At 44.1% G+C, this 26,526-nt stretch overlaps 2 protein-coding genes across 17 annotated transcripts in view; one reads left to right on the forward strand and one right to left on the reverse strand.

Annotated features, from left to right (window-relative positions):
* APAF1 (apoptotic peptidase activating factor 1) overlaps positions 1 to 3,421 on the forward strand; it is a 98,496-nt gene extending 95,075 nt beyond the window's left edge. For all 3 annotated transcript variants that reach the window (XM_035258502.3, XM_035258504.3, XM_035258505.3), the window contains one exon: positions 423 to 3,421. In XM_035258502.3, the coding sequence (XP_035114393.1) occupies positions 423 to 569 (147 nt within the window). In that variant the 3' untranslated portion in view covers positions 570 to 3,421. The remainder of the gene's footprint in view (positions 1 to 422) is intronic.
* ANKS1B (ankyrin repeat and sterile alpha motif domain containing 1B) overlaps positions 385 to 26,526 on the reverse strand; it is a 1,309,735-nt gene continuing 1,283,593 nt past the window's right edge. For 5 of the 14 annotated variants that reach the window (XM_009004428.4, XM_009004425.4, XM_009004418.4 and 2 more), the window contains 2 exons: positions 18,893 to 19,060; positions 12,530 to 13,711 (listed from right to left, as the gene is read on the reverse strand). In XM_009004428.4, the coding sequence (XP_009002676.1) occupies positions 13,601 to 13,711; positions 18,893 to 19,060 (279 nt within the window). In that variant the 3' untranslated portion in view covers positions 12,530 to 13,600. Of the gene's footprint in view, positions 3,623 to 12,529; positions 13,728 to 18,892; positions 19,061 to 26,526 lie in introns of those variants that run through there. The other 9 variants (XM_009004427.4, XM_009004422.4, XM_054239238.2 and 6 more) reach the window with 3 other exon arrangements.

A 26,526-nucleotide genomic window follows, 5' to 3' on the forward strand; every position in this document is an offset into this window, starting at 1 on the left:
CCCATATTACAAATAGTTTGGGTCTCTGTCAGAATACCAGTCTGTGTCTGCAAAGGGGCATTTGAGTGAAGCGAGGGGCAACCTACTGCCTGTTCTCCTGAGAAGGACATGCAGACAAGAGAGTTCAGTCCAATCACTGCTGTAATGGACTCTGTAGCGTTCTGTCTGCAGCTCTGAAGCAGGCTGCATGTTTCTCCCACTTGGAGTTAGTTGTAGGTGGAGCAGTGAGGCCATCACAAGTGTTCATCAAGAAAAGGCTGACCAGGTTGAACAGTATATTCAGCATTAAACCCGAGACATTTTCCTTCTGTTTGCTTGAATTTGGTTGGGGGGAGGAGATAGAGCAAAGGATCTGTTGGCACTATAAATTGTCACACAGTGTAATTACCAATCTAATGAGAATTTTATTTTTCTCTGAACAGTGGTGGAACGTTGTCACTGGGCAATCCTTACAGACCTTCTACACAAATGGAACCAATCTTAAGAAAATACATGTGTCCCCTGACTTCAAAACATATGTGACTGTGGATAATCTTGGTATTTTATATATTTTACAGACTTTAGAATAAAATAGTTAAGCACTACTTAAGTTGAACTTTTTAAAAATTTAAATTGGAAAAAAATTCTAATGAAACTGATATCAACTTTTTGTAAAGCTCTGAATTGTGCAGTATTGCATTCATTACAAAAGTGTTTGTGGTTGGATGAATAATATTAATGTAGCTTCTTCCCAAATGAACATACCTTTAATCTTGTTTTTCATGATCATCATCAACAGTTTGTACTTAAGATGCAAATGAAAATGTGAATACATACCTTGTTATACTGTTGGTAAAATTCTGTCTGGATGCATTCAAAATGGTGGACATAATTAATGAGAAGAATTTGGAGGAAGTCTGTATTTTAATATCTGTATTTAATACTGTTATACAGGCTGTGCCTCAGGGTAGCAGTGACCTGATTTTTGAATCACACTTACCCCAAGAGGGTATTGTTCTCCCAATACAATTTTGGAGTTTATTTGCACTCTTTAAATTTGCTTTAAAAATGTTTTGTCTGTGTGCATAGTCTGCAGCGTTTCCTTTAATTGACTCAATAAATGAGTCTTGGATTTAGTAGGCCCCTTCCTTTTTTTTTTTGAGACAGAGTCTCGCTCTGTCACCAGGCTGGAGTGCAGTGGTGCGATCTCGGCTCACTACAACCTCCGCTTCCTGGGTTCAAGCGATTCTCTTGCCTCAGCCTCCTGAGTAGCTGGGACTACAGGAGCAAGCCACCACGCCCAGCTAATTTTTGTATTTTTAATAGAGTTGGGGTTTCACCATGTTGGCCAGGATGCTCTTGATCTCTTGACCTTGTGATCTGCCCACCTTGGCCTCCCAGAGTGCTGGGATTACAGGTGTGAGCCACCGCACTTGGCCAGACCGCTTCTTTTTTAATGGAGACAGGGTATTGCTGTATCACCCAGGCTGGAGTGCAGCGGCATGATCATACCTCATTGCAGCCTCAAACTCCTGGGTTCAAGCAGTCCTCCTGCCTCAGCCTCCCAAGTAGCTGAGATTACAGGCATGAGCCACCACACCCAGCTAATTTTTAAATTTTTTGTAGAGACAGGGTCTCACTATGTTGCCTAGGCTGGTCTTGAACTCTTAGCCTCAAGTAATCCTCCTGCCTTAGCCTCCCAAAGTGTAGGGATTACACGCGTGAGCCACTGGCCTGGACTTCAGCTGTTCTTTTTGTGAAGTAAAACTTATATGTTTGAGAGAATAGATTTTATTGGTCTATCCTTTTCTCACTGTAGCTGCTGGCAGCCCTGTGCCATATCTGGACTCTAGTTGTCAGTATCTGAGTTGGGCCCTAGTCCTGTTCCCTCTGGTTTCTTATGTACCAGACTTCTTACTTGAATGAATCTGATCTTGCCTAATCCTCACTTTTTTCTTTTTTAAAAATCAGTTTCTCCATTGCTAAATGTTAAGTCATTGAGTTGGGGTCAATTTTAATCATAAGCCTTAATAATATTTTTTTAAGAAATGTGAAATAAAACAATTTTCATCTGATTCCATTTACTTTTAGATGAATGGCATTGTTAATGCCATTCTCAGTGAATTTCAAGAGAATTCTCTGGTTTTCTGTGTAGTTCTAGAAGTTATGTGTTCTTCTAGTAACTCTAGAGGATTAACCTTTCAATCAACCTATTCCTCTCTCTCTCTCTCCCCCCCCCCATTTCCTTCCTCTTCTTTTATCTCCAAGGTTAATCAGGAAAAATAGCTTTTGACAGGGGAAAAAAAACTCATCACTAACTAGCTATTTTTGACCTCCTGATCAGGAACTTTAGCTGAAGCTTAAATCTAAAGAAACATTGTCTCTGAAATATATTATTAAGGGCAATGGAGATAAATTAATAGTAAATGTCGTTCTCAGAAAAAAATAATCAAAATTCAAAGATTTCTTTTTGTTTCTGTAACTGAAACTAAATCAAATGATTACTAGTGTTAACAGTAGATAAACAACTTGTTTTTATTGTTGGTGCATATTAGTATAACTCTGGGGTTGTTCGGAGAGAGGGTAAGGGAATAGACCACTCAGATGTATTTTAGATAAGATATTCCTATTTAGCCTTTGATGGCACTATAAATACAGTGAATACAATATTTTGCATTGTTAAGGAGGTTTTTTGTTTTTAAACAAAAAAAAAGGAGCTAGTTTACAGGCTTACTGTGATTTTAAGCAAATGTGAAAAGTAAAACCTTAACTTTATTAAAAGAAATTTCTGTAAGTGGTATGTCTCCTTAGAATATCCAAATCATAACTTTATTTGTGCACACTGTTTAGGGGCTCATCTCACGTATAGCTCAGAGTATAAAGTATTACCTTTTGGAATTAAAAGCCACTGACTGTTATTAACAACATACACCAGCTTTTAAAAAGCCTTGAATGGCCCCGTCTTAAAAAATAATTAAGAGCCGGGTGCGGTAGCTCGTGCCTGTAATCCCGGCTCCTTGGGAGGCTAAGGCACGAGGATTGCTTGGACCCTGGAGTTTGAGTCCAGCCCAGGTGACATAGCAAGACCCTGTCTTAAAAGAAAAATGGGAAGAAAGTCAAAGTAACATGAGGAAAGAGACACCTAATAGGATGGAGGTGTACATTTCATGGCAGTTCATGCAGTTAATCCAGAGGAAGATAATTGTTTTGTAGTTTGCAGTTGAGCATTTTTAAAGCATTTTCCCTTCCTGATTTTTTTTGTGTTAGAAATTACATGGACTTCATATATATAAAATTTTTTTACATTATATGTCTCGTATGTTTTGAAACTTTTTGTATTTGTGATACAGCTTATATGATTTTTTGCCTTGTTATACATTTTAAAATATGAATTTAAAAAACTTTTGTAAAAATAAAATTCACAAAATTGTTTTGAAAAACATTTTTGGATTGTTTCACTCTTTGCTTGTCATTTATCGGTTGATTAGACGACTAAAGTGAAAGATTCAAGCTAAATCCATCAGTCTTTCTATCTAGGCTTTATCAGCTATATGTAAATTCAATTCTATCAAAATTTTCTGAGTGCCTCCTCAGTGTGTCTCTCTGATGGTTCCTGCCCGGTATGGCTGGCATGGAGAAGATCCTGTAAAAAAGAGAATTCATTTATTTATTCACTTAGTTTGTTCATGCATTTGTTTAATAAATATTGAGATGTACCATGTGCCTGGCATTGTTGTAGGTATTGGGAATACAGGAGTAAGCAAAACAAAATTCTTGCCTTACTGCAGGTAGGGGCCTGGGAGACGCAGAAAAAGTAAGTAAAATCTGTAGTGAATTTGGCGTTATTAAGTGGAGGGGAAGGGGTTACGCTTTTAGATGAACTGGCTCTTTCAGCAGGTGCTGCTTGTACAGATCTTAAAGATGTGAGGAAGTGAGCTCTGCGGGCTGTCGTGAAACCATTCTGAAGCAAGGGTACAGCAGGCGCAGACTCCAGTGGGATGGGTTGGTGCATTCTGGGAGCAGCCAGCTGGTCTTTGTGGCTGGAGAAGGGTGAGTGTGGGAGGTCTGACAGGAGAGGTGGGCAGAGAGGAATTGGGGTAGCACTGGAGGCTGCCTCTTAGGCCACAGTAGGGACTTTACTTTTGACTCTGGGAGCCAGAGTAGGAGGTTTGAGCAGTGGAGTGATCTGATTTAAGCTTTAACGAATCACCCAGGCAGTGGGAATCAATTGAAAGGGGAACCAATGAGAAGCTTTTGTAATTCGGACAAAATGAAGGTGGGCCAGACTAGGGTGACAGCAGCAGAGATTGTGACAAGTTGGGATTCTGGACTTATATTGAAGATAAGAGTTAATAGGATTTGCTGACAGATTGGATAAAGGTTGTGAGAGACAAGACAAGAACGATGCAAGGTTTTAGCCTGAGCAACTGCAAGAAGAGAATTGCTGTCAGCTGAGATGAAGAAGACACTGAAAGCAGCTTTGCAGACCTGGTAAGTTTGAGATGCCTGTTAAAACATTCCAAGTGTTGATGCTGTGTAGGTGGGATGCAAGGCTCTGCAGTTCATGGGAAAGGGCCATGCTGGAAGTAGAAATCTGAGAGTCATCAGTGAACCGATGATATTTAAAATCAAAGGACTAGATGAAATCAGCAGTGAAGTGGGTGTAGGTAGAAGAGACAGGGGGCCCCCAAGACTAAGTCCAGGGCAGTCTGCAGATTAGAGGGATGAGGGATCAGCCCAGGAGACTGAAAAGGACCAGCAGAGACTAAGAGTTGCAAATTAGTGTGGTAAGCATAGCGAATGCAGCAGGTGTGGGCCCCTTAACTTAATGTTATCTTGGCCTGAGTCCTTGATCAGTTGTTTATCCACCCACCTATCTATCCTGTACGCCTGAGCATCTACTGCCAAGCACTGGTTTAAGCAGCAGAGGAAGCAATAAATACATTTCAGTTGTTGAGGGATTATGGGGAAAATGGATAAGAAAACAAGACAGTATCAGCAGTTGTCTTATCTGAAACATGAGGATCAGTTCTTCTGGATTGTTGTAAAGAATTAATGAGATAAAACTCGTGAAGCACTTATCTCTTTGCTTGCACCAAAACAGTGCTCAGGAGACATTCTGTGATGCCATTTGAGCCCCCTCCTCTTTTCCTGGCAACAGCCCCAGCTACTGTCTCTGCCTCCAGTCGTGGCCCTCAGCATGAGCTTTCCAGAGCACTCTTCTGAATCCGTTTAAACTTCTCTGTTTAAACTTTGTGTTTGCACTTCAGTTTAAACCCTGGACCTGCTCGGTGTTCTCTTTTGTAGCTGTTTCTCTATGCTGTCCTTCTCTCGTCAGTTTTCTTTTTCCCCCTAACTCCCTGTTTCACAAATTCTTTGAGATGACCCTCAAGGGCTGAAGGTCTGCCCTGCCCTCTCCTAGCATTCTCTTTTCTCTCATGGCCTTTATTGTTGTCTTGGAATTGCTTGCTTATTGAGGTCCCCAGTAAATTGTAAGCTCTTTGAAAGCCAGGAGTGTAGAGTCTAACATGAGCCTAACATTGCAGTGAGGGCCTCAGTAAACAGTTGTGGGATGAATCCCTGAGTTCCATGGGTTGAATTTGCCCATGTCTTCATAACAGTCTCCGTTCTCCCTTTCCATGAGGATATCATGAGGCTGTCAAATGAAGATGAAGCATATCACCAACATTTTATCTTGCCATTTTAGTTTGGCCGTTTTCTGTGAAATATCATTAGGGGAAAGTAAAACTTTACTTGGATAAAAGAGGTTTGCTGCCAAATTATATAAAATGAATAAACATATCCCTGCAGTGTTTAAGTCAGCAAGTATGGCCGTCTATTATTCAGCAAACGTTTTATATTATAATTTACTCACTGACCTTTAGTGAAGGAGAAAATGATTTTCTAATAATTCTTAGTCTCTGAAGATTGTCACTGGAACACATTCCTTGCTCATAACCCCTCTTCTTAGGACCATGGATATACTAAACAGTTATTAAAATGCCTGAATTAGAAAATCTGCTGCTCTTGGGCTATGAGTTTAACTACAGAAGAATTACTGTATATGCTCACACGAGAGGGGAAGAAGGGGGTCACATTTGAGGCTCAGCAGAGACCAGGCCTTTGAATCATTTGGCAACAACAATGACTTGCACCTGAGTCAAATGATGTGAGACCAGAACTTAGGAAATTTTCATTTCAATTATGATTCAGGAAAACGAGTCATTGGTGTTCATTGTAAATTCATTTATGAGGTCAGGCCCTCAGTACTGGGAATGCTACTTATCACATAGAAATGAACAGAAAAATTTGCCTCTAATTTCAATCACCCAGGGCTAGAATATGTAATTAGAGAGGATGGTCAAGGCCTGAGTTTGGGTCTGGGGGTTCAAACTAGAAAACACTGAGCAGCTGAGTAGAGACTCCTGCTCAGTGCTGAGGTGGCTGTTCTGAGGAGTAGGAGCACATGTTTGCCTCCTTCATTCATTCAAATGTTTATTGTCGCTTCACTCCAGGCACTGCCCAGCTCTCCCTTATCTTCATAGGAGTTGAGTGGATCTGCAGACTGCAGCTTCAGTTTTTAGAGGAAGAACTAAACCTCAGCAGCTAATCAGTGACAAAGCCAGGACTAGAATCCAAATCTGCTATTCTTTATAGAAAGGCTAAGACTCCCTAGGCTTGTAAGTCACATGTCAGTTACAGTCTCAAGTAGAATATTCCTTGGTTTAGTGGCAGATGACACCAGCCTGGGAGTCATAGGGCTTGGGTTTCACTAGCTGGGGAAGGTCATCCATTAGCTTTGTGATGGTTTTGGAGATGTTCTTATATTCACCTTCAATTAGCAGTGATTCTAAGCCCTTCACCTACTCTCTGTTAATTAACCTCTGGACACATACCAAGTGTTTTAGAAGGAAGGAAGGGGGCTACTATTTTTTGAGGGCCTTTTATGTGCCAAGCCCACAGGCTGGGCACTTTCCATACATTATTTAACTGAATCATGACAGTGCTGCAAGGTGTTACCTCTCTTTCGTAGGTGTGGAAACAGATGCAGAGAGGTTAGGTTTCCGGGGCCCCAGAGCAAAGTGGTAGAGCTGGGTTTCTGGTCCATGGCCTTCTGTCTCCACTGGGTAACACTCCCTATACCTTCTCATTGAAGCCCCTGGGCTGGAGGGTCCAAGAGCATCACTTCAGTTCTGCATTTCATTCATTACTCACTTGAATCAGGACAGATGCATCACTACTCAGCTTTCAGAAGACACCAGATGCTGTCTGCTCCCAAGGGGCTTCTACTTTTGGTAGTCTGATTAATTTCTATCTGTGCCTGTAGAGATTGCTCTTTGAAAAAAAGCAGCAGGAACATTCTGATAGAAGCCAATGGACTGGAGAGGTGGGAGAATGCGTTGGATTTGCCAGCACCTGGCCACTGCTGAACCTGCTCTCAATTCTCGGGTGATTCAGGCATTGAGCAGCGTAGGTAGGGGAGCTACTGTTGCCTTCCCTTTGGAGGAGCCTGTTTCTACTTTGAAACTTTTAAGGGATTTATTTCAAATTAGTGGCAGCCCTGAGCTAGTGGATCTGTGTGCTTTCTTCTGCCATCTTGATTTCGTCTCCCCTTTCTCCTTTTCCTTTCATTTGAAAAGATGTAGCCCCTCAGAGCCTCACTTTCCTGATTTGTCAAATAGGGAACCTAATGTACAAGGCTTTTGTGGGACTTAGAAAAATGTCAAGAGTCTGATATGGGTCTCAGTAAGCAGCATAATAATTATCTTGTGTCTCAGTTACAAACCCCCATTCCTGTGCTGCCCAAATCTCCATGGTTTACAAATTGGGACCTTGCTGCTTCTGCTCCATGGCAGCTAGCTTTCTCCAGGCACTCTCCTCTACCGCCTCCTTATGGCCATTGGCTTTTAGGAGACAGACCTTGCTTAGCAGGAAGGCTGTCACCTGCTTTCTTTTGAACTAGCCTAAACCTTATTCTCTTTGGGTGATGCATACACCCATTAAGTAGTAAGGAGGACTGGGAATGAGAGGAGAAAAGACGCTGGGCTTGTTGCTGGGGCCAGTAGCTTGGGAGTGTGGTGGTATCTGCGTGGCTTTGACTATCAAGTGGATGTGAGTTCAACCCTGGCTGCACTAACATTCCAGTGGTGTGACTTCAGCAAATGGGTTAATCTCAAGGATTCACTTCCTATGGAGCCCTTAAATTTTCCTGGGTGATTCCAGCGTGCAGCGGAGGTTGAGAGCCAGGGCCCTCTACTCTCACCCTTGATGCCCAACCAAGTCATTGCCAGTCCCCTCCCTCTGCACAGCCCATGGCGCTGTGATGTCTGCGGATGCAGCATGCCCCTTGGTGCCTGCTCTGCCCGTGACATTCTCAGGAGCTTTCCTGGCAGCAAAGATGTTTGGTATGCATATTAATGCAGCTGTGGGGATCTTTCCTGGTCAAATGTGGTGGCTAATTTATAAAGCAACTCTGCCAGGATGATCACCAATCCCTCTTACAGGCACTGCTTTCTCTGTTCAAGTGTCTCACCTGTGTATGCTTGCATTTGCCTTTTAGATATTACTGTGATGATTCCCATTGTGGTAGACACTGCCAGTGACCACCCCAATATCCAATCTCCCCCTTTCCCTCACTGACAACCCCTGCATCGTCGGGGGCTGCAGTGTGCTCATATAAAACAACTGTAACCACATTTTCCATCCTCCTACATAGGAGTGGCCAATGAGCTGTATGCCGAAGTTATAGGGTGGAGCTTCCAGGAAAGCTCTTAAAAGTTTGCCTTATTTAGCTGAACAATGCTTCCATCCTATGGTCTTTACCATCTTTTCTAATGCCAGGGATATGTGTATTCTGGAGGATGCTCCAACAGCCATTTTGTGATAATGAGGCAATCTTGAGGCTAGATGCCACTTCCAAAGGATGGTGGAGTAGAAATATTAGAAGGATTGGGAGATTTCAATGATATCATAGAGCTACAATTCCAGTTCTATACTGCCTATCTCTGAAGTTCATGTCACATGAGGGAAAATTCAACGCCGACCTCATTTAAGACATTGTTATTGCTGGTCTTTGCTACTAGTCCCGAGTTCAAGCCCTAAATGATACTCCCCAAAACAAACCTGGTAAATAACAGCAATTCAACAAATGTCACCGACCCCTGAATCTCTGCCTCCTCCACCCACTCACCCCAGCCACGAACACTGTTCTCCTGATGAGTAACTGGGCATCTAGCTGTGAGGTTGCTGAAGTTTCATGGAATCTCAGAAAGTCATAAAGCTACTCAACGAGTTCACAAACAAGTGATGCATGGACCACACCCAGCCCACAGATGAGTTCTGTGTGGCTCACACTTATTTTTTAAAATAGAGTTTGCTGCCACTTCAAAACCCAATGATTTTTGCATAAAAATCCAGATTTCTCAGAAAATCTGTGGACCCAGGGTCTTCCTTTCTGCCTGGCCACAATCAGCTGGAACTCAGCAGTGGCTGCCCCTGAGACGAGGCACAGTCGCCACCCCACTCACTCATGTCACCTGTATGGCTTGGAAGGCATGTGAGTTTGCAACCTGCTCAAACCCACACCCCAGAAATGGCCTGCCAAAATGGGATTCCTGAATCCACTTGTACCTTTCTTCTCAGTCTCCCCTGACTTAACATAGCACATGGGGATTGTTTTCCTCTCAGAAAACTGAGCATGCACTTTTGAGGAGAGAAATCCGCCTCTCAAATGTCATAAAACAGCTGATGCTGCCTCTTACTTGGGGGCCTCTTGACTTCCCACATGTCTTACTGGCACTGGAGAGGGAGGGCTGCAGGCAGGCAGGCTCCCTGGGGAGCAGCTGTTGGGATACTTGATTGAGGCCCTGAGACATCCAGAGGACAATTAAATAGGGTATTGAATATGGATTGCTTTGAATGGTTTTTATTACCACATTGTGAGCTGACTTTGGTTGTAAAATCTGACTCCATCTCCGCTTGTTCTTACTGTGGTGATGAGATAGAACTTCAAGATGTCCTAAATAGCGGGGCTTGGAACATGTACATTAGCTTGTCTGTACTCCTGAAGTCTGTCATCTGATACCCGCGCTCCTCCACCATCTGAATGAAGTTAGGAGCCCTGATAAAACCTCCACTGCTGCAGCCGCCACCTTCCGCTGGGGACCCCATTGGAGATGACAAATGAAGGATCTCTTAGTTTAGCCTGATGTGTGAGTCTTCACATCACTGGTCATTAACTACTCTTGGAAAGTTAAATGCCGTTGCAGCTTTTTTTTTTTTCCTTTTTCCCCCAAACATAGGTCTCTTGGGTTTTGGAGAGAAAAAAACTTTTAATAATCTGTAGCTATGATTTTTGATGAGTTGCACACTGAGTGCAATATGTTGGGTGTAGAATGATCATCTTTGCAGAAGCAACTCTAAGGAAAATGATGCCACATTAAGCACAGAGTGAGTTCTCATTAAGTAGACTGACTTGAGCTGACGACAGAAACAGCTAAGTGGAATTGGCATTCCAGTGGATGGCACCGAAGTCTTAGGGTTATTTCAGCCACAAAAATAAGTTCCATCTCCTAGTTACTAATGGAATCACAATATGATGACAGCCAAAAGGCCTGAGCAAGTTCAAAGCACTGTCTCTGCCTGCTTTGGAACTGGTTTCTGTGGGAAGCAGGAGTCCGTTGCTGGGGTAGGCAGATGCTTGGCTTCATTTGCCTAGAGGCACCGACAGCAGTAAATGTGGGGCTGGGTGGCTGCTGGGGAGACAGGACTGGAGCCAGGACTGGGCCAATGAGGCCTTGCTGCACGTAGACTCTGTGCTGGCTGTGTAGGCTAGTTACCCAATTTTATTTCAAAAAATGTGTTTAGAACCTTCAGGTTGCTTAACTTTTCTAGGAAACATAATGACTAGCCTATGTAAAAAGAGAACTTAGAAATTTGATTTTTTTGAAAAAAGGCCTTCTTCCTACAGATTTCCTGAACACGGCCATTGTAATTCTCTTGAGGCTAGACCACTTATCAGATTTTCATTCCTTTTCAGAAATAGCTTAGGAGTGATGCTACCTTGAATTCAGGTGTGAATTTTTATTGATTTTTGAGGGTTTGGCCATGTGTTCCTTTATCCAAGCCTGTCTTCTGCTCCCTCTTAGCTAAACATTATACCAGCAATATTCTCAAGTATTACAACTTGAGAAAATCTTGTGTGTCTTGAGAAAAATCATTTCTATGACTTATTAATGAACTAACTAGGGACAATTTTCATAGGGTTCATTCACTCAAATTTATCATAGAATACAATTTAATGAGAAACAATTAAATGGAGTAATTGAATTCAAGTCCTTTTTTGAGTAATGTTAGCATTCAATGAACCCCTGACCATGCTTATTGAAGTTATCAATGTGTCAAATTTCCCCTTGAAGAAAATCAGCCACAAATCCTTCATTTTCCCTGCTCTGCTCTGGTCTATGGGGCTGCTGTGTGTTTAGAAAAAAATGAAAGTACTGATTACCATGTAGATAATGTTTTTCCAAACATACCATCGATGCCACGCTACAAAAGCGATCCAGTTTGGTGGTCCTCTCTCCTTTAGAGATGCCTATTTTGACAATTCCTCCTTTCAATCTGCTTTAATATTTAAAAGAAGGCAACGGGGGCTTTGGACTGAAATTGAAGTTTCAGAGTCCTGTGTATCTTTCTCAGCCTAGTTGAACTTAAAACTGTGCAACTTGTCTCAACAATTTTGCCAATTAAAGGAGTCCCTTTAGCTGTAGATGCTGAGAAGCCTGGGCCTTTGGTTCTGCTCCTTAATGGGAGTGGGGAAGGTGCTCACAGAACGATGCCAAGCACCATGGGCTGTACAACTTCTGTTTTATTTTTGTGTGCTTTTTTTTATAGGATATAAATAATGACAAAAATTACAAAATTTATAACTGGAAGCCCAAGCTTATTTACACATATGCTTCTGTTTCGGCAACGCTCCTATTGACTTTTCTCCTATACAATTGCCTCTTGGTACCATAGCTTAGTGTTATTTAACTCTCATTTAGCTACATACATATCAACAGTGAATAGGCAAAATATATACAAGGAACTGTTCAGTTCAAGTAATTTAATATTGTATTAAAATTCTTCAACACTGAACTAAAACCATATACATTTGTCAGTTTGAAATAAAATTTAGTTATTCTTCAAAACTCACCAACTGATGAATGTAACTGATCATCTCAGTTAGGTTTAAAATAATATCAGTTAATAAAAAAACATTAAGACAATTCCACAATTTATCAATATCGCTATAATGAATTTCAAAATGATTCACAATGTGATTGTTAGAACAATATACATTAAAATGTTATTTTTTTTCTATAATGATATTGATACTGTTTATATAATTTGATTCTACATAAATATACATTATGGTATCATACAAATACTCCACAGAGACATTAAAAAATTAAAATACCTTAAAGAAATGTAAGTAAATTTTATTTAATCAAATAGTAAGCAAACTTTTTTTTCTGTTTGTCTCAAGAAAAGATTTATTACTTTGGAATTTCTTTTTTTTTTTTTTGTATTTGTTTTTCTAGAAAAAGAAATTTTTGCAATAGAATTTTATTAACACCTTTCTCAAACAAGGTTTCCATGACAGAAATCTTGACAGCAGGAGCACTAGATTTTTTTTTTTTTTTTTTTAACATGTTCTTTAAAACACTGTGAAGATTTAAAAAACAATCTTGGCAGGCTGATGGCTGTTTCAGCACTTCCGGGTCTCCTGCTCTAGGGAGCATCACCAGTATTTTGCCACCACTGAGCCAGTCCTCTTGGTAGTAGCAGTAGAAATTTAATTATTTGAAATGAAACCAGAAACATCCCTCACAACTAACCTAGTTTTCTTATCAATGCATTAATGAAACATTCTTTTAATAAAAATATTTAATACAAGACACATTTTGCTGTGCATAATAAATTCCTCTGTTTTGAATCATTCTTTCCTTTGAACCAATCATTTGGTTGAAAGGTTTTCTTTCTCTGACATAGTTGATTACATATAAAATCCACAAATATAGAAATCGGGAAATAGAATCTCCTGGCAATCATATCATGGGACTTGTTTTTGTCCTTTTGCATTAAACGATACTCAATGATAGAATGACTTTACAGATGCTTTGGAGGTGGGAGGGGTAGTGCTGCTCTGATTTCACTTTTAAAACTGCTGACAGTGAAAACATACTTTTATTAGGCAGTATTAGAGATCCCCTTTCCTTTTTTTTTTTTTTTTTTTTTTTTAAAGAAAAGGTATTATCCCCAAATGAAGCAAAGCAAGTACTGGGGCGGAGTCATGAGAAATACCTTGGGAGGTGGTGGGGAGGGGAGTCGGGAGCATCAGGGAAAACCCATCTCAACTCACGCCTCTCAGGGGTTGCGACTGGAAAGTCTTGGCGTTTTCCGTCACTGGTGCAGAAAGAACTTCCCCAGGAATGGCCAGTGGCCTTTCGCCCGTAACGAGGCCGCACGCTCAGAGCAGTCTTCCTCCTGGGCTGGGTGGACGCAGAGGCGCGAAGGAAAGCCTGCTCCCGGACTGCGTGGCGAGCAAGGCACCGCGAGGACAGGAGGATGGCGAGTATCAGAAAATCGTGGTTTCATACTTGGTATTAATGCCCCTCTTGGTTTCTTGGCCCGGCTCCACAATCCACGGCAGATTGGCCAGAGTCTTTTGCTCAGATGGGTCGATCTGCTTTAAAACAGAAAGGCTGATGCCTGTTATACGGTCGCCGCGCGGGTGCGCGCATGCACGCGGACGCCGCCGGCGAACCCACGCGAGGCCCCGCGCCCCAGGCCGGGGACGGCGATGCTGGTCTGGGCGGCTCGCGGGCTCGCTCTTTGGACACACATTTACCGCATGTCAACTCTGCGTGGGGCACCGAAGGGTGATGGTGAATGAAGCACGGCCCTTGCCCTTGCCCTTGTGAGCACACAGACGGGGAGCAGACAGAGGCGGATTTCAGTGCTGAGAGGTGAGACACGAGGGGAAGAGGGGGCACCCTATGGGCACACACCTCGGGAGCTAGGGGCCTTCCTGGAGGAGGTGAATCAGGCCATGCCAATACCCAGCTCTCCCTCTTGAGTGGTTTCCATCACAGTCAGAACAAAACCTGAACTCCTCACTGTGATCTCCAGTACCCCTGGCCACCTGACATTTGTGCTCCAGCCACACAGCTTCCTTGCTCTTTCTGCCCACCAAGCCCATGCCCAGGGCCTCTAAGCTCTTCTTCTGCTCTGCCCACGTTCCCTTCTTCAGACACCTGCATGCCTTATGCTCCAATGCCATTCAGATCTCTGCTCGAATGCCACTTCCATTGCCACCTCTCTTCCTAGAAGCCTTACCTGTTTGCTCCTACAAAAAGCACCCCAACTTTTTTTTGGCTCTCCTCTTCTGCCTTATTCTTCACAATACTTATTGCCACATGTGTCACCTCATATTTATTTGTTCATCCTCCACTGCCATGTATGCTCATGGAGACAGGATTCTGTTTTGTTCCCTGCCATTTTCTCCAAAACGCAGGAAAGCTCTTGGCAACCCCCTAAATAGTAGGCATACAATAAATACTTGTTGAATAAATGGTATTGAAAGAATCAGGTAATATTTAAACGGACAGCCAAAGGACCAGCAAGTATTTGCCTGAAGACAGGAGAAGGGGGCATTTGAAGTAGATGAAATGGTACATGCGGAAGTCGCAGAATAATCTTTACACAGAATGAAACAGAGCCTCATCTTCCACCATATACAGAAATCAACTCAAAATGGATTAAAGGCTCAGAAGATCTGAGACAATGAAAGAACTGGAAGGAAACACTGGGGAAACACTATAGGACAGTGGTCTGGGCAAAGATATTTTGGGTAAAATCTCAAAAGCACAGGCAGTAAAAGCAGAAATAGACAAATGGAATTATATCAAGCGAAAAAGCTTCTGCACAGCAAAGGAAATAACAAAGCGAACAGACTACCTACAGAATGGGAGAAAATATTTGCAAAGTATCCATCTGACAAGGGATTAGTAACCGGAATAAATAAGGGACTCGAATAATTCAATAGGAAAAAAAACTCCAATCTGATTAAATAGTAGGCAATAGAACTGAACAGACATTTCTCAAAATATGACATACAATGGCCAACAGGTATAGGAAAAACTGTTCAACATCACTAACCATCAGGGACATGTGAATGACAACCATAGCGTGACACCATCTCACCCCCATCGGAATGGCTACTATCAAAAAGACAAAAAATAACGGATGCTGGTGAGGCTGCAGAGAAAGGGAAACACGTCTACACCATTAGTGGGAATATAAATTAGTAAAGCCACTATGGAGAATAGCACAGAGGTTCCTCAAGGAAACTAAAAACAGAGCTACCATCTATTCCAGCAATCCCACTACTGGGTGTATATATATATATATATAAAAACATCAGTATATGAAAGAGGTATGTGCACTCCCATATTTATTGCAGAATTATTCACAGCAGCCAAGACATGGAATCAAACTAAGTGTCCATCAATGGACAAATGGGTAAAGAAAGTGTGGTATAATCACACAATGGAGTACTCTTCAGCCATAAAAAGAATGAGATCCTGTCATTTGTGGCAACATGGGTGAACTGAAGATCATCATGTTGAGTGAAATAAGCTAGGCACAGAGAGACAAACATTGTACGTTCTCATATGTGGAAGCAGCTATATAAAGTGGTTCTCATGGAGATAGAGTAGAATGGTGGTTACTGGAGGTTGGAAAGTGAAGAAGGGAGAGTAGGGATGAAGAGAAATTGGTTAATAGGTACAAAGAGACAGTTAAATAGAAGGAGTAAGTTCTAGTATTTGATAGCACAGTAGGGTGACTATAGTCAACAATAATTTATTGTATATTTAAAAATAGAATTGTAATTTCTCAACACAAAAATGTTTGAGATGGGTATCTCAGTTACTAACGTGATCATTACACATTGCATACATGTGTCAAAATACCACATAGCAATAAAAAAGAGTCCCAGAGGTAAGGGAAAATGGTCGTTGAGGGGTTGGGGTCAGTTTACAGGCTGGGAATCAGGAGGGCAGACAACTGAGGGTGAGGAGGTGAGCAGGGGCCCAGTCAGGCTGAGCCTTGAGCCAAAGCCAGGTGGGTTCTAAAATGGTTTTAATATTAATAAATGCTACACAGAATTAAATGCTACACAGATGACATGCTTGAAGATGACTGGGTGTCTCTGTGCATACAAATACAACAGGCCACTCCTGGGGTTGGACCAGGCTGTCTGCTCTCAGGAACGACCCCAGGGTGAGATCTACACCACAGCTGCCTCTTCCTTTGGGGTGTCCAGGTCTGCCTGCCCTGTCCTAGCTGCCTGCTCTGCTCAGAGTCTGGGGTTGTGGGAAGCCCTCTCCCATTTCTCTGGCACCATGAGCTCTGCAGCTGCCTTCTACCATGCTTTGACTATTTCTTCATAAGGCTGTGGGAAGGACCTCACGTGTTCTTAGGGTCACTGAATATTTCTTACCAAGAAATGCCCAGAGCTGAGGGAACTAGAATACTAATGCCTGTCGAGGGGGATTGACCTTGAAGCAGGTAAATGATATAAGTATTATTCACTGTGTATTTTCCTATTTCCCAGTGAAGGCATCTGAATGAATATTCTATAAGCTCTTATGGCACCCAACCCTTTGTACTCTTCTGGAAGAAGCCTATGGGGACCGGGGTGAGGTCAGATAGAGGCACCTGCTGTGAAGAGATTTATTCAGCCCACATGAGAATGAATACAATAGTCTAAGAGATAATCTCAAAAACATTCTGCAAATTCCTGGACACTTAACAGCCTAATCAGTCTCAAAGATATACGTGTGAAATCCATCCACAGGCCCTGATTTCTTCATCCACGGATATTCACTGGGCACCCGCTATGGGCCTGGTTCTGGTGGTGGCAAGACAGGTAGGGTCCCTGTGCACATGAAACTTACATTTTTGTGGAGGGAGGTAGACAATAAACAAGCCTTCAGTTAAAAAAAGCCCCTCAATTAATAAGTGCTATACAGAATTAAAAGTAGATGACATGCTTGAAGATGACTGAGGGTCTATGTCAGACTGGATGGTCAGGACATCCGCCTCTTCAAGTAGCCGAGACCTGAATGATAAGATGGAGTCAGCCATGCAGAAATCTGGGGAGGATATTCCAGGTGTGGGGAGCAGGTGGCCTAAAGGCCTCGGTTAGGTGTGAGCATTATATAGTCAAGGAACGGGAAGACCTGAGCATCAAAGAGGACCGTGGTGGGAAACTGCATTCTGGGTACTTGGGGCACAGGGTGCTATGACTGATTTCTGCTGTGTCGGGAGGGGAGTCTCGAGGAGCTATACTGCATAGGCCTGGGGCCAAGTGGCCCCAACTGGAAGAGAAATGGAGGAAGTGGGGAAGAGTGGACTGAGATATATTTTAGGGGTGCAATGGATGGGATCTGCTCATGGGTTGGATAGAGAGGTGAGGGTAAGGCAGGAATCCAGGCTAATTTGTAGACTTTGGGCTTCAGTAACGTGGTAAGTGGCTGTGGGGTGGGGAAGATAGTGAGAAGAGGTTTGAGGGGAAAATCAGGAATTGTGTTCTATACATGCTAAGTTTCAGCTGTCTGTGAAGCATCAAGGTGGAAATGTGAAAGAAGTTGGCCACATGAATCTGGAGTTGGGAGATGCCCAGGGCTGGAGATAGAGAACTGGGAGCTAGTGTGTTGGGTTGGGTCAGGGTCTCAGAGGGTGGTGGTGGAAGAAAGACTTCAGAGGAGGTGCAGCTCCTGGGCATGATCAGTAATGTGTGATGGGCATGGGAGTGAACGGCTGGGGCCGGAGGGAAAGATCATGAACGTAAACTGACAAGGAACTGTGAGACCATATGCTGGAGGGGTCATCCCTGTGGATGTTGATGTTGCCAAGAAGAATGACAGGGGTAGGGCCCCAAAAGAAGACTGTAAACAAGAACTGCATGGTCACAAAGGGAGGTGCCTCCCTGCAAACGTTAAAAATGCTGCTGTTCCCCCATGACAGTGGAGGTGGGGGCTGGTGAGGAGGAGGAGAGAGAGTTCCAGATGGAAGGATTTGGGGGCGTGAGAGCAATGCATTCTGGGGGAGTCCCAGGGTTTCTAGGATGCAATACGGCAGCCGGGGCAGAAACCAGATGGGAGGCTGGCTGGGAAACTTCCAGCTTTTGGATATTGCTACTACCAGAGGAGGCCGCTTTGAAGTCATGCAAGCCTGATGGGACAGGATGTCTGCAGAGCCTGTGGGAGGGAAGGGGAGGAAATTCCTGGAGGAAGGCAGATGCCGAGAAGGCGGGGCTGCACCCTCTGAACAGTCACCACACTGCAGGAAGCCTCAGCTGTGTCAGGCAAAGCACCCGGGCCATGGCACAGGCCTTGCATATAGCAGAGCAGCCTGTGCATCCAGCTTCCTCTAGCTGGGGACTGAGGATATCATCACTGTGTATCTCTGCACACCTCTCTGGAGGCCAGGGACTTGCAGGAGGCTTTGTCCTCTGATGGGATGCTGGCTGAAGCCTCAAGGAACACTGCTCCCAAGCTTTCCTGACCCTTTAGGTAGGATTCACCAAGAACAAGTACCTGCTGCTGAGACCCTTCATAGGGTTGCTGCAGGTGACTAAGAAAGTGGATTTCTCTGTAGGCTGCAAGCTGAGGAAGATGGTCCCCAAGACTTGGTAGGAACCAGGCTGAGATAATGATGGAGACATGCTGGGAGGAGGCCAAGAGAAAGGATCAAGAAGAGGCCCTGGATTCTAATGGCACCCATACCATGCAAGGGCCTGGTTAGCAGCCCCTTTCCCTCCTGTTCAAGGCTTTTAGAACATCTGTATCTTTCTACTTACCACGGACTTGCGAATGCTAACGCGGGGCTTGGGGATGGGTTTGGAGGGTTTGTTTTCAAAGCTTTCTGGAAGTGTGGAGGAGTGTCCCCCTTTTCTTGCTTGTAGTGCTAGCTGGTAAGCGACTTCAAAGGCCTGTCCCAGGGTTAAGATGATTTCGTAGGCTAAATTCTGCAAGAAAAATGAGAAAGCATTTGGTACTGGCACACTACAAATCAGAATGGGTTGAATGGCTGAGGAACACTGAGGGAGATGAGCTAGTGAGGAGCTTAAACTACTTCAATGGAGGCAGCAGTGATTCAGTGGAAATCTACAAAGAATGGGACACTGCAGGTCCAACTTGGGGTCTATACCAGGCATTAGCCACTTGTGAAAAGGAAAATCTTGGGACCCCCAAATCGCTAAGACAAACGAAAAACTCAGCTGGGAACTGCATTGGGCAAAGCTTCCTTGCATTCAATTCCTAAATAAGATAGCTACAAAGATTAAAAAAAAAAAAAAAAAAAAAGCTACATTCTTCCCTCACAATTTGCCCACAAGGAAATTTCCTGTGGATGAAAGACCGAACTCAGTCATCCCTCTGCTCATGTGAGATAAATGCGTATCTGATTGCTTCCTTTGCCCTGTTGTTTCACTAACCCAGACTAAGGAATAAGTGACTATTCCTATAAATTGTGTATTCAGTGAAAGGCTAATCAGAAACTCAAAATAATCCAACTGTTTGTCTCTTATCTACCTACGGCCTGGAAGCTCCCTTCCCCCTTCTAGTTATCCTGCCTTTCCGGACCAAACCAACATACATCTTACACATACTGACTTAAAGTGTATAAAGCCAAGCTGTGCCCCAACTACCTTGGGCACATAATGTCATGACCTCCCGAGGCTGTGTCATGGGTGCATCTTTCACTTCGGCAAAATAAATTGACTGAGACCTTGTCTCGGCTACTTTTTGGTTTACACACTGATAGGGCACACTTACTTAGAGCCCCCTGGTTAGCCTCAGGAGGAGCAGACCCCACAGCCTACTGGTCCCAGGAGTCCACACCATTCAGAGCAATCCTGTAGGCAGCTGGTTTGCCCCTGAGGCCTTGGAAGGGAAGGGGTTACTTCTGGTATTTCCACTGAGTCCTGGGAGCGCTTCAGCCTTGCCTATGAGGATGACCCACACACTCCACAGGAGGTGTTTCTGAGAAGTTTGGGTCTTTTTACCTCAAACATCTGTGATTCCGTGAACATCTATGAAACACAATCAAAATCTAATTTAGGCCTAGAGGAGAGGCATTAGTCATGCTGCTGTGGCGGCTCACAGTCGCAGCAGTGAGCAGCAAACAGTGCTCCTGCAGAGCCAGTTCCCCAGCTATTTCTTGAGGCTTTTGCTCTCCCTGTGGGTCCACTCTATATTTTATCATCAAATCAGCAAGAGACAGGAGATTCTGTCAGGCCAGATGCCACGCCAAGCAGCGCCTGGGAGAAAAGTTCTTTTCTTCCAACCTTCAATCAGTCCTTTTCTCAAGACGATTTCTAGCTTTCTTCTCTTCTCCAAATCTATATCTTTGATTTCTGCCTTTTCTTCCATGAACTCTCCGCCTGGTCTTCTCTGAGAAACCACCACATTGTCTGACCCAAAACAGGCAGGGTGTCCACCACACCCCGAGGTCACAGAGCATCGGAGAAGCATATGTGTACTGGTTAGAGAGAGTGTTCTGAAGGTCACTGCGGCAGCTGAGAGCAGGCACAGTCTGCCCCAACTTTTCATTCTGATGAATGTCTCTAGAATGTCTGCTCATGGTTTCTCAAAAATCAGAGAAATGTCATTCTGCTGATGCTGATATTGCAACAAGGCTGGCCCTCTGTTCCTGCCCATCTCCACCCTCATCAAGCGCTCTAGGGGGCCCAATTCCCACACTGCTACTGGGGAGACGTTTTTGTGATTGTTCCCATTTGATGACGATGCAGGATGGTGCCTTCTGAAGCCATGGGGAAGAGGCCCAAGGTTTCTAGACTAACCAGATTTCAGATCCATGCCAGATCAATTGTGATGGTCTCAGAACCAAGTGGGGAAAATGCCTCGAAGCTTGAGAGTTGGTTTGAGAGAGGATGTGTCTGTTTCCTTTTAAGCAAGTTGTTAGGAAATACTGACCCTACAAGACAGATATCTGCCTGCTGGAGATACTGCACCTTGCACAGCAAGCTGAGCACTTCCCTGCAATGAACACAGCCTGTGTTTGCCTCCAGAGATGAGTCAGCCTAGTAAATTAGTAACGCACCAGCAAATGATAGTGGAGGAGGCCTGGGAGACAGCTCTGACCATCACTGCACAAAGAGGGCTAAACTCTTTCCACTGCCTACACTTGGCACTCATGTCACCGTCAGCTTTGCCTCTTAGTGTTCGCGTGGGTCCCCTCTGAAAGGCAGGCGGGGCTTCTGACTTCTGTACTCTCAGAATGAAGTCGCAGGCTCTTGGTCTTGTTCATGCTCCTGTGGAAGATGGCTCATTTCCATCTGTCGGCAACACATGGCAGATATTCATGTTCCGGGTGGGAAAATGGACTGAGATGAAGGTGTGAGATTCAGTGATTCTGTAACATGTAGTCTTTATCTGCTGGAACAGTGGAACTTAATGAGTATGAATTCCTTTATCACTGACCTAAAAACGAGTTCCTGAAAGTGAGATCTACTTAAAGCTCCAGTATCTTCAAATGAAAGTAAAAAGACGTTCATTTGAGCAAGTGAGGTTTTTCACATGATTATGAGAAGCCTAACGGTTTTGGGAGATAATGTGTTAGAAGTCCTGCCCTTTCACATTTTTAATTAGTTCCTGGTATTAGGAAACTGCTCAAATGAGACACAGAGAACAGACTGTTGGATTAAGTTTTTCCATCTAATGGCTTCTCCTGGTTCCGCTTGCATTTTCCTTGACATCTTGCTTTGGTTTCATTTGAGAATGCTTTGTTGAGTTTCTTTTATAATTATGTATAGTACGGAATTGGTGACAGAACTGTCACCTTTCCTCTCTTGTCTGTAGCCTGTTTGTGGTACTGATGCTGGATGCCAGGAGGGCCCAGGGGCACCGAGACACACTTTCCAAGTTCTGTGTTGCCCATCGTGAACACACCAGGGCCATTTTGGGGACACAGATGCTCATCCCATGGGACCTGAGGACATGGATGTGAATGGGGAAAGAACCCCCATTTGTTTTGTAGGTTCATTTGCCTCTCATATTAACATTCTTACTATCTCAGACAGCAGGAGAGTTGCTATGATGTATGAGGAGACTCTACCAGGATGAGGCTGAAAATTAAACTGTAACATCAGAAGGCTTAGGTGAGAAGCCTATCTTGCCAACCTCAATGATACTAGCTGGCACTGAAGAGCTCATGGTGACAGAAAATCTGAAAGCCCAACTATGTCCGCCTTCAACATATCCCTGCAACTGTGGGGAGGTCAGTGCAGGTGCTGAAGAAATGCTTGCTTGCTGAATGAATGAATGAATATCCAAAGAATGAGCTGGAGTAATCGTAACATTTCTAGTTATTTACTCACTTTAGTTACCATTAAGGAAGAACTTAATAGGTGTGAGGCAGGTGCCAAGTGTTATCTTTGTCTCTTCTTTTTGCAGAGACAGGATCTTGCTATGTTTCCCAGGCTGATCTTGAACTCTTGGGCTCAAGCAATCCCCCGGCTTCAGCCTCCCAGAGCATGGGATTACAGACATGAGCCATCCTGCCTGGCCTTAGAGTCTCTGTCCTCTTCTTTTTTTTTTTTTTTTTGAGATGGAGTTTTGCTCTTGTTGCCCAGGCTGGAGTGCAATGGTGCAATCTTGGCTCACCACAACCTCAGCCTCCCGGGATCAAGTGATTCTCCTGCCTCAGCCTCCTGAGTAGCTGGGATTAAAGGCATGAGCCACTTCACCTGGATAATTTTGTATTTTTAGTAGAGATGGAGTTTCTCGATGTTGGTCAGGCTGGTCTTGTGCTCCTGACTTCAGGTGATCTGCCTCCTTGGCTTCCCAAAGTGCTGGGATGTGAGCCACTGCGCCCAGCCACCTTTGTCCCATTTAAGTCTTACCACAATCATGTTCAGGAGCATATTATTCTCATTTTATAGATGAGGCAATCACCTCAGAGAGGTGAAAGAACTTTCCAGACATCAGAGACAGAAAGTTACAGAACTGTGACATGAACCAGTATCTGTGCTCAAAATCCCCTGCTTTGGCCCAACCCATGTGTCTACCCAGCTCAACTCTCCCCTTCCATGCATGCCATAGTGTTTCCCTGTTGAGAAGTCAAATCTCCTTGAAATTAGACCGGTTTTACTGACTTGCTTGACCCATAGGATGTGGCAGAAACAACGTACTGGAACTTGTGAGGAGGAAGTCTTGCAGCTTCCTCCTGGGCCTCTAGGAACATTACTCTGGGGAATTAGTCATGTAAAAAGTCTCACCATCCTGGGTTGATGCAGTGACTCACACCTGTAATCTTGGCACTCTGGGAGGCTGATATTGTCTGGCTGTATCCTCACCCAAATCTCATTTTGAATTCTAGCTCCCATAATTCCCATGTGTTGTGAGAGGGACCCAATTGGGAGGTAACTGAATCATGGGGGCGGGTCTTTCCCATGCTGTTCTTGTGTAGTGAATAAGTCTCATGAGATCTGATGGTTTTATAAAAGGAAATTTCCCTGTATGCGCTCTCTTGCCTGCCGCCATGTAAGATGTACCTTTGCTTCTCCTTTGCCTCCTGCAGTGATTGTGAGGCCTCCCCAGCCATGTGGAACTGTGAGTCCATTAAGCCTCTTTCCTCTATAAATTACTCACTCTTGGGTATGTCTTTATTAGCAGTATAAGAACAGACTAATATAGAGGCCAAGGTGGGTGGATCACTTGAGGTCAGGAGTTCAAGACCAGTCTGCCCAACACTGGTTAAAACCCCATCTCTACTAAAAATACAAAAAAAAAAAAAAAATTAGGGTTGGTGGTGGGCACCTGTAATCCAAGCTACTCAGGAGGCTGAGGCAGGAGAATCGCTTGAACCCAGGAGGCAGAGGTTGCAGTGAACCGAGATTGCACCACTGCACTCCAGCCTGGTCCACAGAGACTCCATTTTTTTTTTAAGACGTAGTCTCACTTTTGTTGTCCAGGCTGGAGTGCAATGGCATGATCTCAGCTTACTGCAACCTCTGCCTCCTGAATTCAAGAGATTCTCCTGCCTCAGCCTCCCAAGTAGCTGGGATTACAGGTGCCCACCACCACACCTGGCTAATTCTTTGTATTTTCAGTAGAGACAGGATTTCACCATGTTGATCAGGCTGGTCTCGAACTCCTGACTTCAGGTGATCCATCTGCCTTGGCCTTCTAAAGTGCTGGGATTACAGGCATGAGCCACCATGCCCAGCTGAGATGCCATCTTAAAAAAAATGGAAAAAAAAGCCTCACCATCCTGAGATCATCACATTATGAGGATGCCTGAGCTAGCCACAAGGAGAGGCTGCCTGGCCAGGAACAACGGTTTCAGCCAGGCCAGCCCAGCCCAGGCTCAAGATTTGGGAGTGAAGGGGTCTCAAAGAAATTGGAGCTCCAGCAGACAGGACATGGAGAAGATTCAAGGCCCACACAGATGGCTACAGCCGGCTGCCAGCATCTCCAGCCACTGAAGCCACCCTGGCTGAGGCCCCAGATGTTGTTGAGGAGGACTGCCATGCCCAGCCCGGATCCCTGACTTGCAGAACTGTGAACATAATACATGGATGTTGTTTTACATTTTGGGGTGGTTTATTAGCAATAGATAACTGGAATACCATGTGATGCTGCAGAAGGCTGGCTGGACCCTCATTCAGGCAGCAGGAAGATGACCTATGAACCCAGGAGCTGTGGTGAATGGTGCTTAGCCAGGAGGCCAGTCCTGGAGCCATTCTGTCCCATGCCTGGCTGCCCTGGCTGTGGGGAAGCTCGCTGATCACAGCAAGCATTAAGGTGTCCCATCCCATCTGCTAGCTCAAACCACAGTGCTGCAGTGAAGTCAGCAAACTCATGCTCTCATCGCCAGTGACTACCTTCCTTGGGCATAAATTCAAACTCACTTAGCTTTATTACCTCACGTCTCTCAAATGCTGTAACCTGGCCTGTCTCCGACCTTGGCTCTTCCTGCCTCATGTAAGCTCACTGGAATTTACTTATGTTGGTCTTTCTAGCATAAGTCTTTTGAGCCACATTTATTATGGCAATTGGTCTGGAGTAGTTTCTACCTTACACAGATGACCAGTGAAAGAAGGCTGCATATGTGTGCGTGTGCATGTGTGTGTGCATGCATGTGGTGCAGATGTGAGGGATGATTACTGAAAACCGCGTACTCTGAGCCTTGGTTTTCTCATCTTAAAATGGGGATAATACCATACGAAGTACCCACCTAATTGGATTGTTCTGAGAATTGCTAATATTATATAACCAAGTGGCAATACCGGTTAGTGTTTATTATTTACTGTGTACCATGCACTGTGCTAAGTGTTTGATGTGGACTCTCTAATGTAATCCTAACCACAGCTGTATGCTGTAGGTCTGTTACTTCTGTTTTGCACATGAGATAAGCTCAGAAAGGTTAAATAACTTGTTCATGAAGTCAGCACTCAGCCAAACTGAGATTCGAATCCAGATGTTCTGAGAGGCCATGCTTTTCTTGACCATTACACCTTAGAACTATACATAAGATAAAATAAAAAAATTCTGTAATCTGTTTAAAAATGTTTAAAAAACATGAGCCAATTGAGCTTCCAAGTGACTAACCCATCTTGGCTGTGGTGAGGGCACCTACTGACCCATTTGCCTGGGTCTCATGCCCAGTCTGGCTGAGAGGCAGCCTCCAGGCTGGAGGTGTCCTTCGTAACTCGACAAGAACCATCAACACAGGAATTCTTCATCATTGGTTTCCCTGAGGATGATGTAAGGGATACAAGGTAACACCCATCCTCAGTAGTGGCTATTTGGGAAGAAGGGCAGGGAGTCCCAATCCAATGGGAAAAACCTCCTAAGAAGCACAGGAAGTCTCCTCTTCCCTTTTCCTCTTCCCCAGGGATCTTCCTTCCTGTCTCCCTCTTTCCCTCTCCCGCCTCCTTTCTTTTCTCTCTTTCCTTTCTCTTTCTTTTCTTCTTCTCTCTCTCTCTCTCTCCTCTGTCTCTGGAGTGCAGTGGTGTGGTCTCTACCTCCCGGGTTCAAGTGATTCTGCTGCCTCAGCCTCCTGAGTAGCTGGGATTATAGGCATGTACTACCACGCTTGGCAAATTTTGGTGTGTGTATGTATAAATATATATGTGTATGTATGTGTGTGTGTGTATGTGTGTGTGTGTATACATATCTATCTATGTATCTATCTATCTATCTATGTATCTATCTATCTATCTGTCTGTCTGTCTGTCTATTTATAGATATATAGGTTGGGACAGGGTTTCACTGTGTTGGCCAGGCTGGTCTTCAACTCCTGGCCTCAACTGATCCACCTGCCTCGATCCCCCAAAGTGGGGGTTATAGGCATGAACCACTGCACCTGGCCAGGGATTTTGATCTGTGAATTAAGAACTGCTAAATTCGAGGAGCTTAAGGAGCCATCGTATCATAAAGATAAATCCTAATACAATCAGGGGATGCA

The sequence above is a fragment of the Callithrix jacchus genome, chromosome 9 (genome assembly GCF_049354715.1).
Source record: "Callithrix jacchus isolate 240 chromosome 9, calJac240_pri, whole genome shotgun sequence".
Lineage (NCBI taxonomy): Eukaryota > Metazoa > Chordata > Mammalia > Primates > Cebidae > Callithrix > Callithrix jacchus.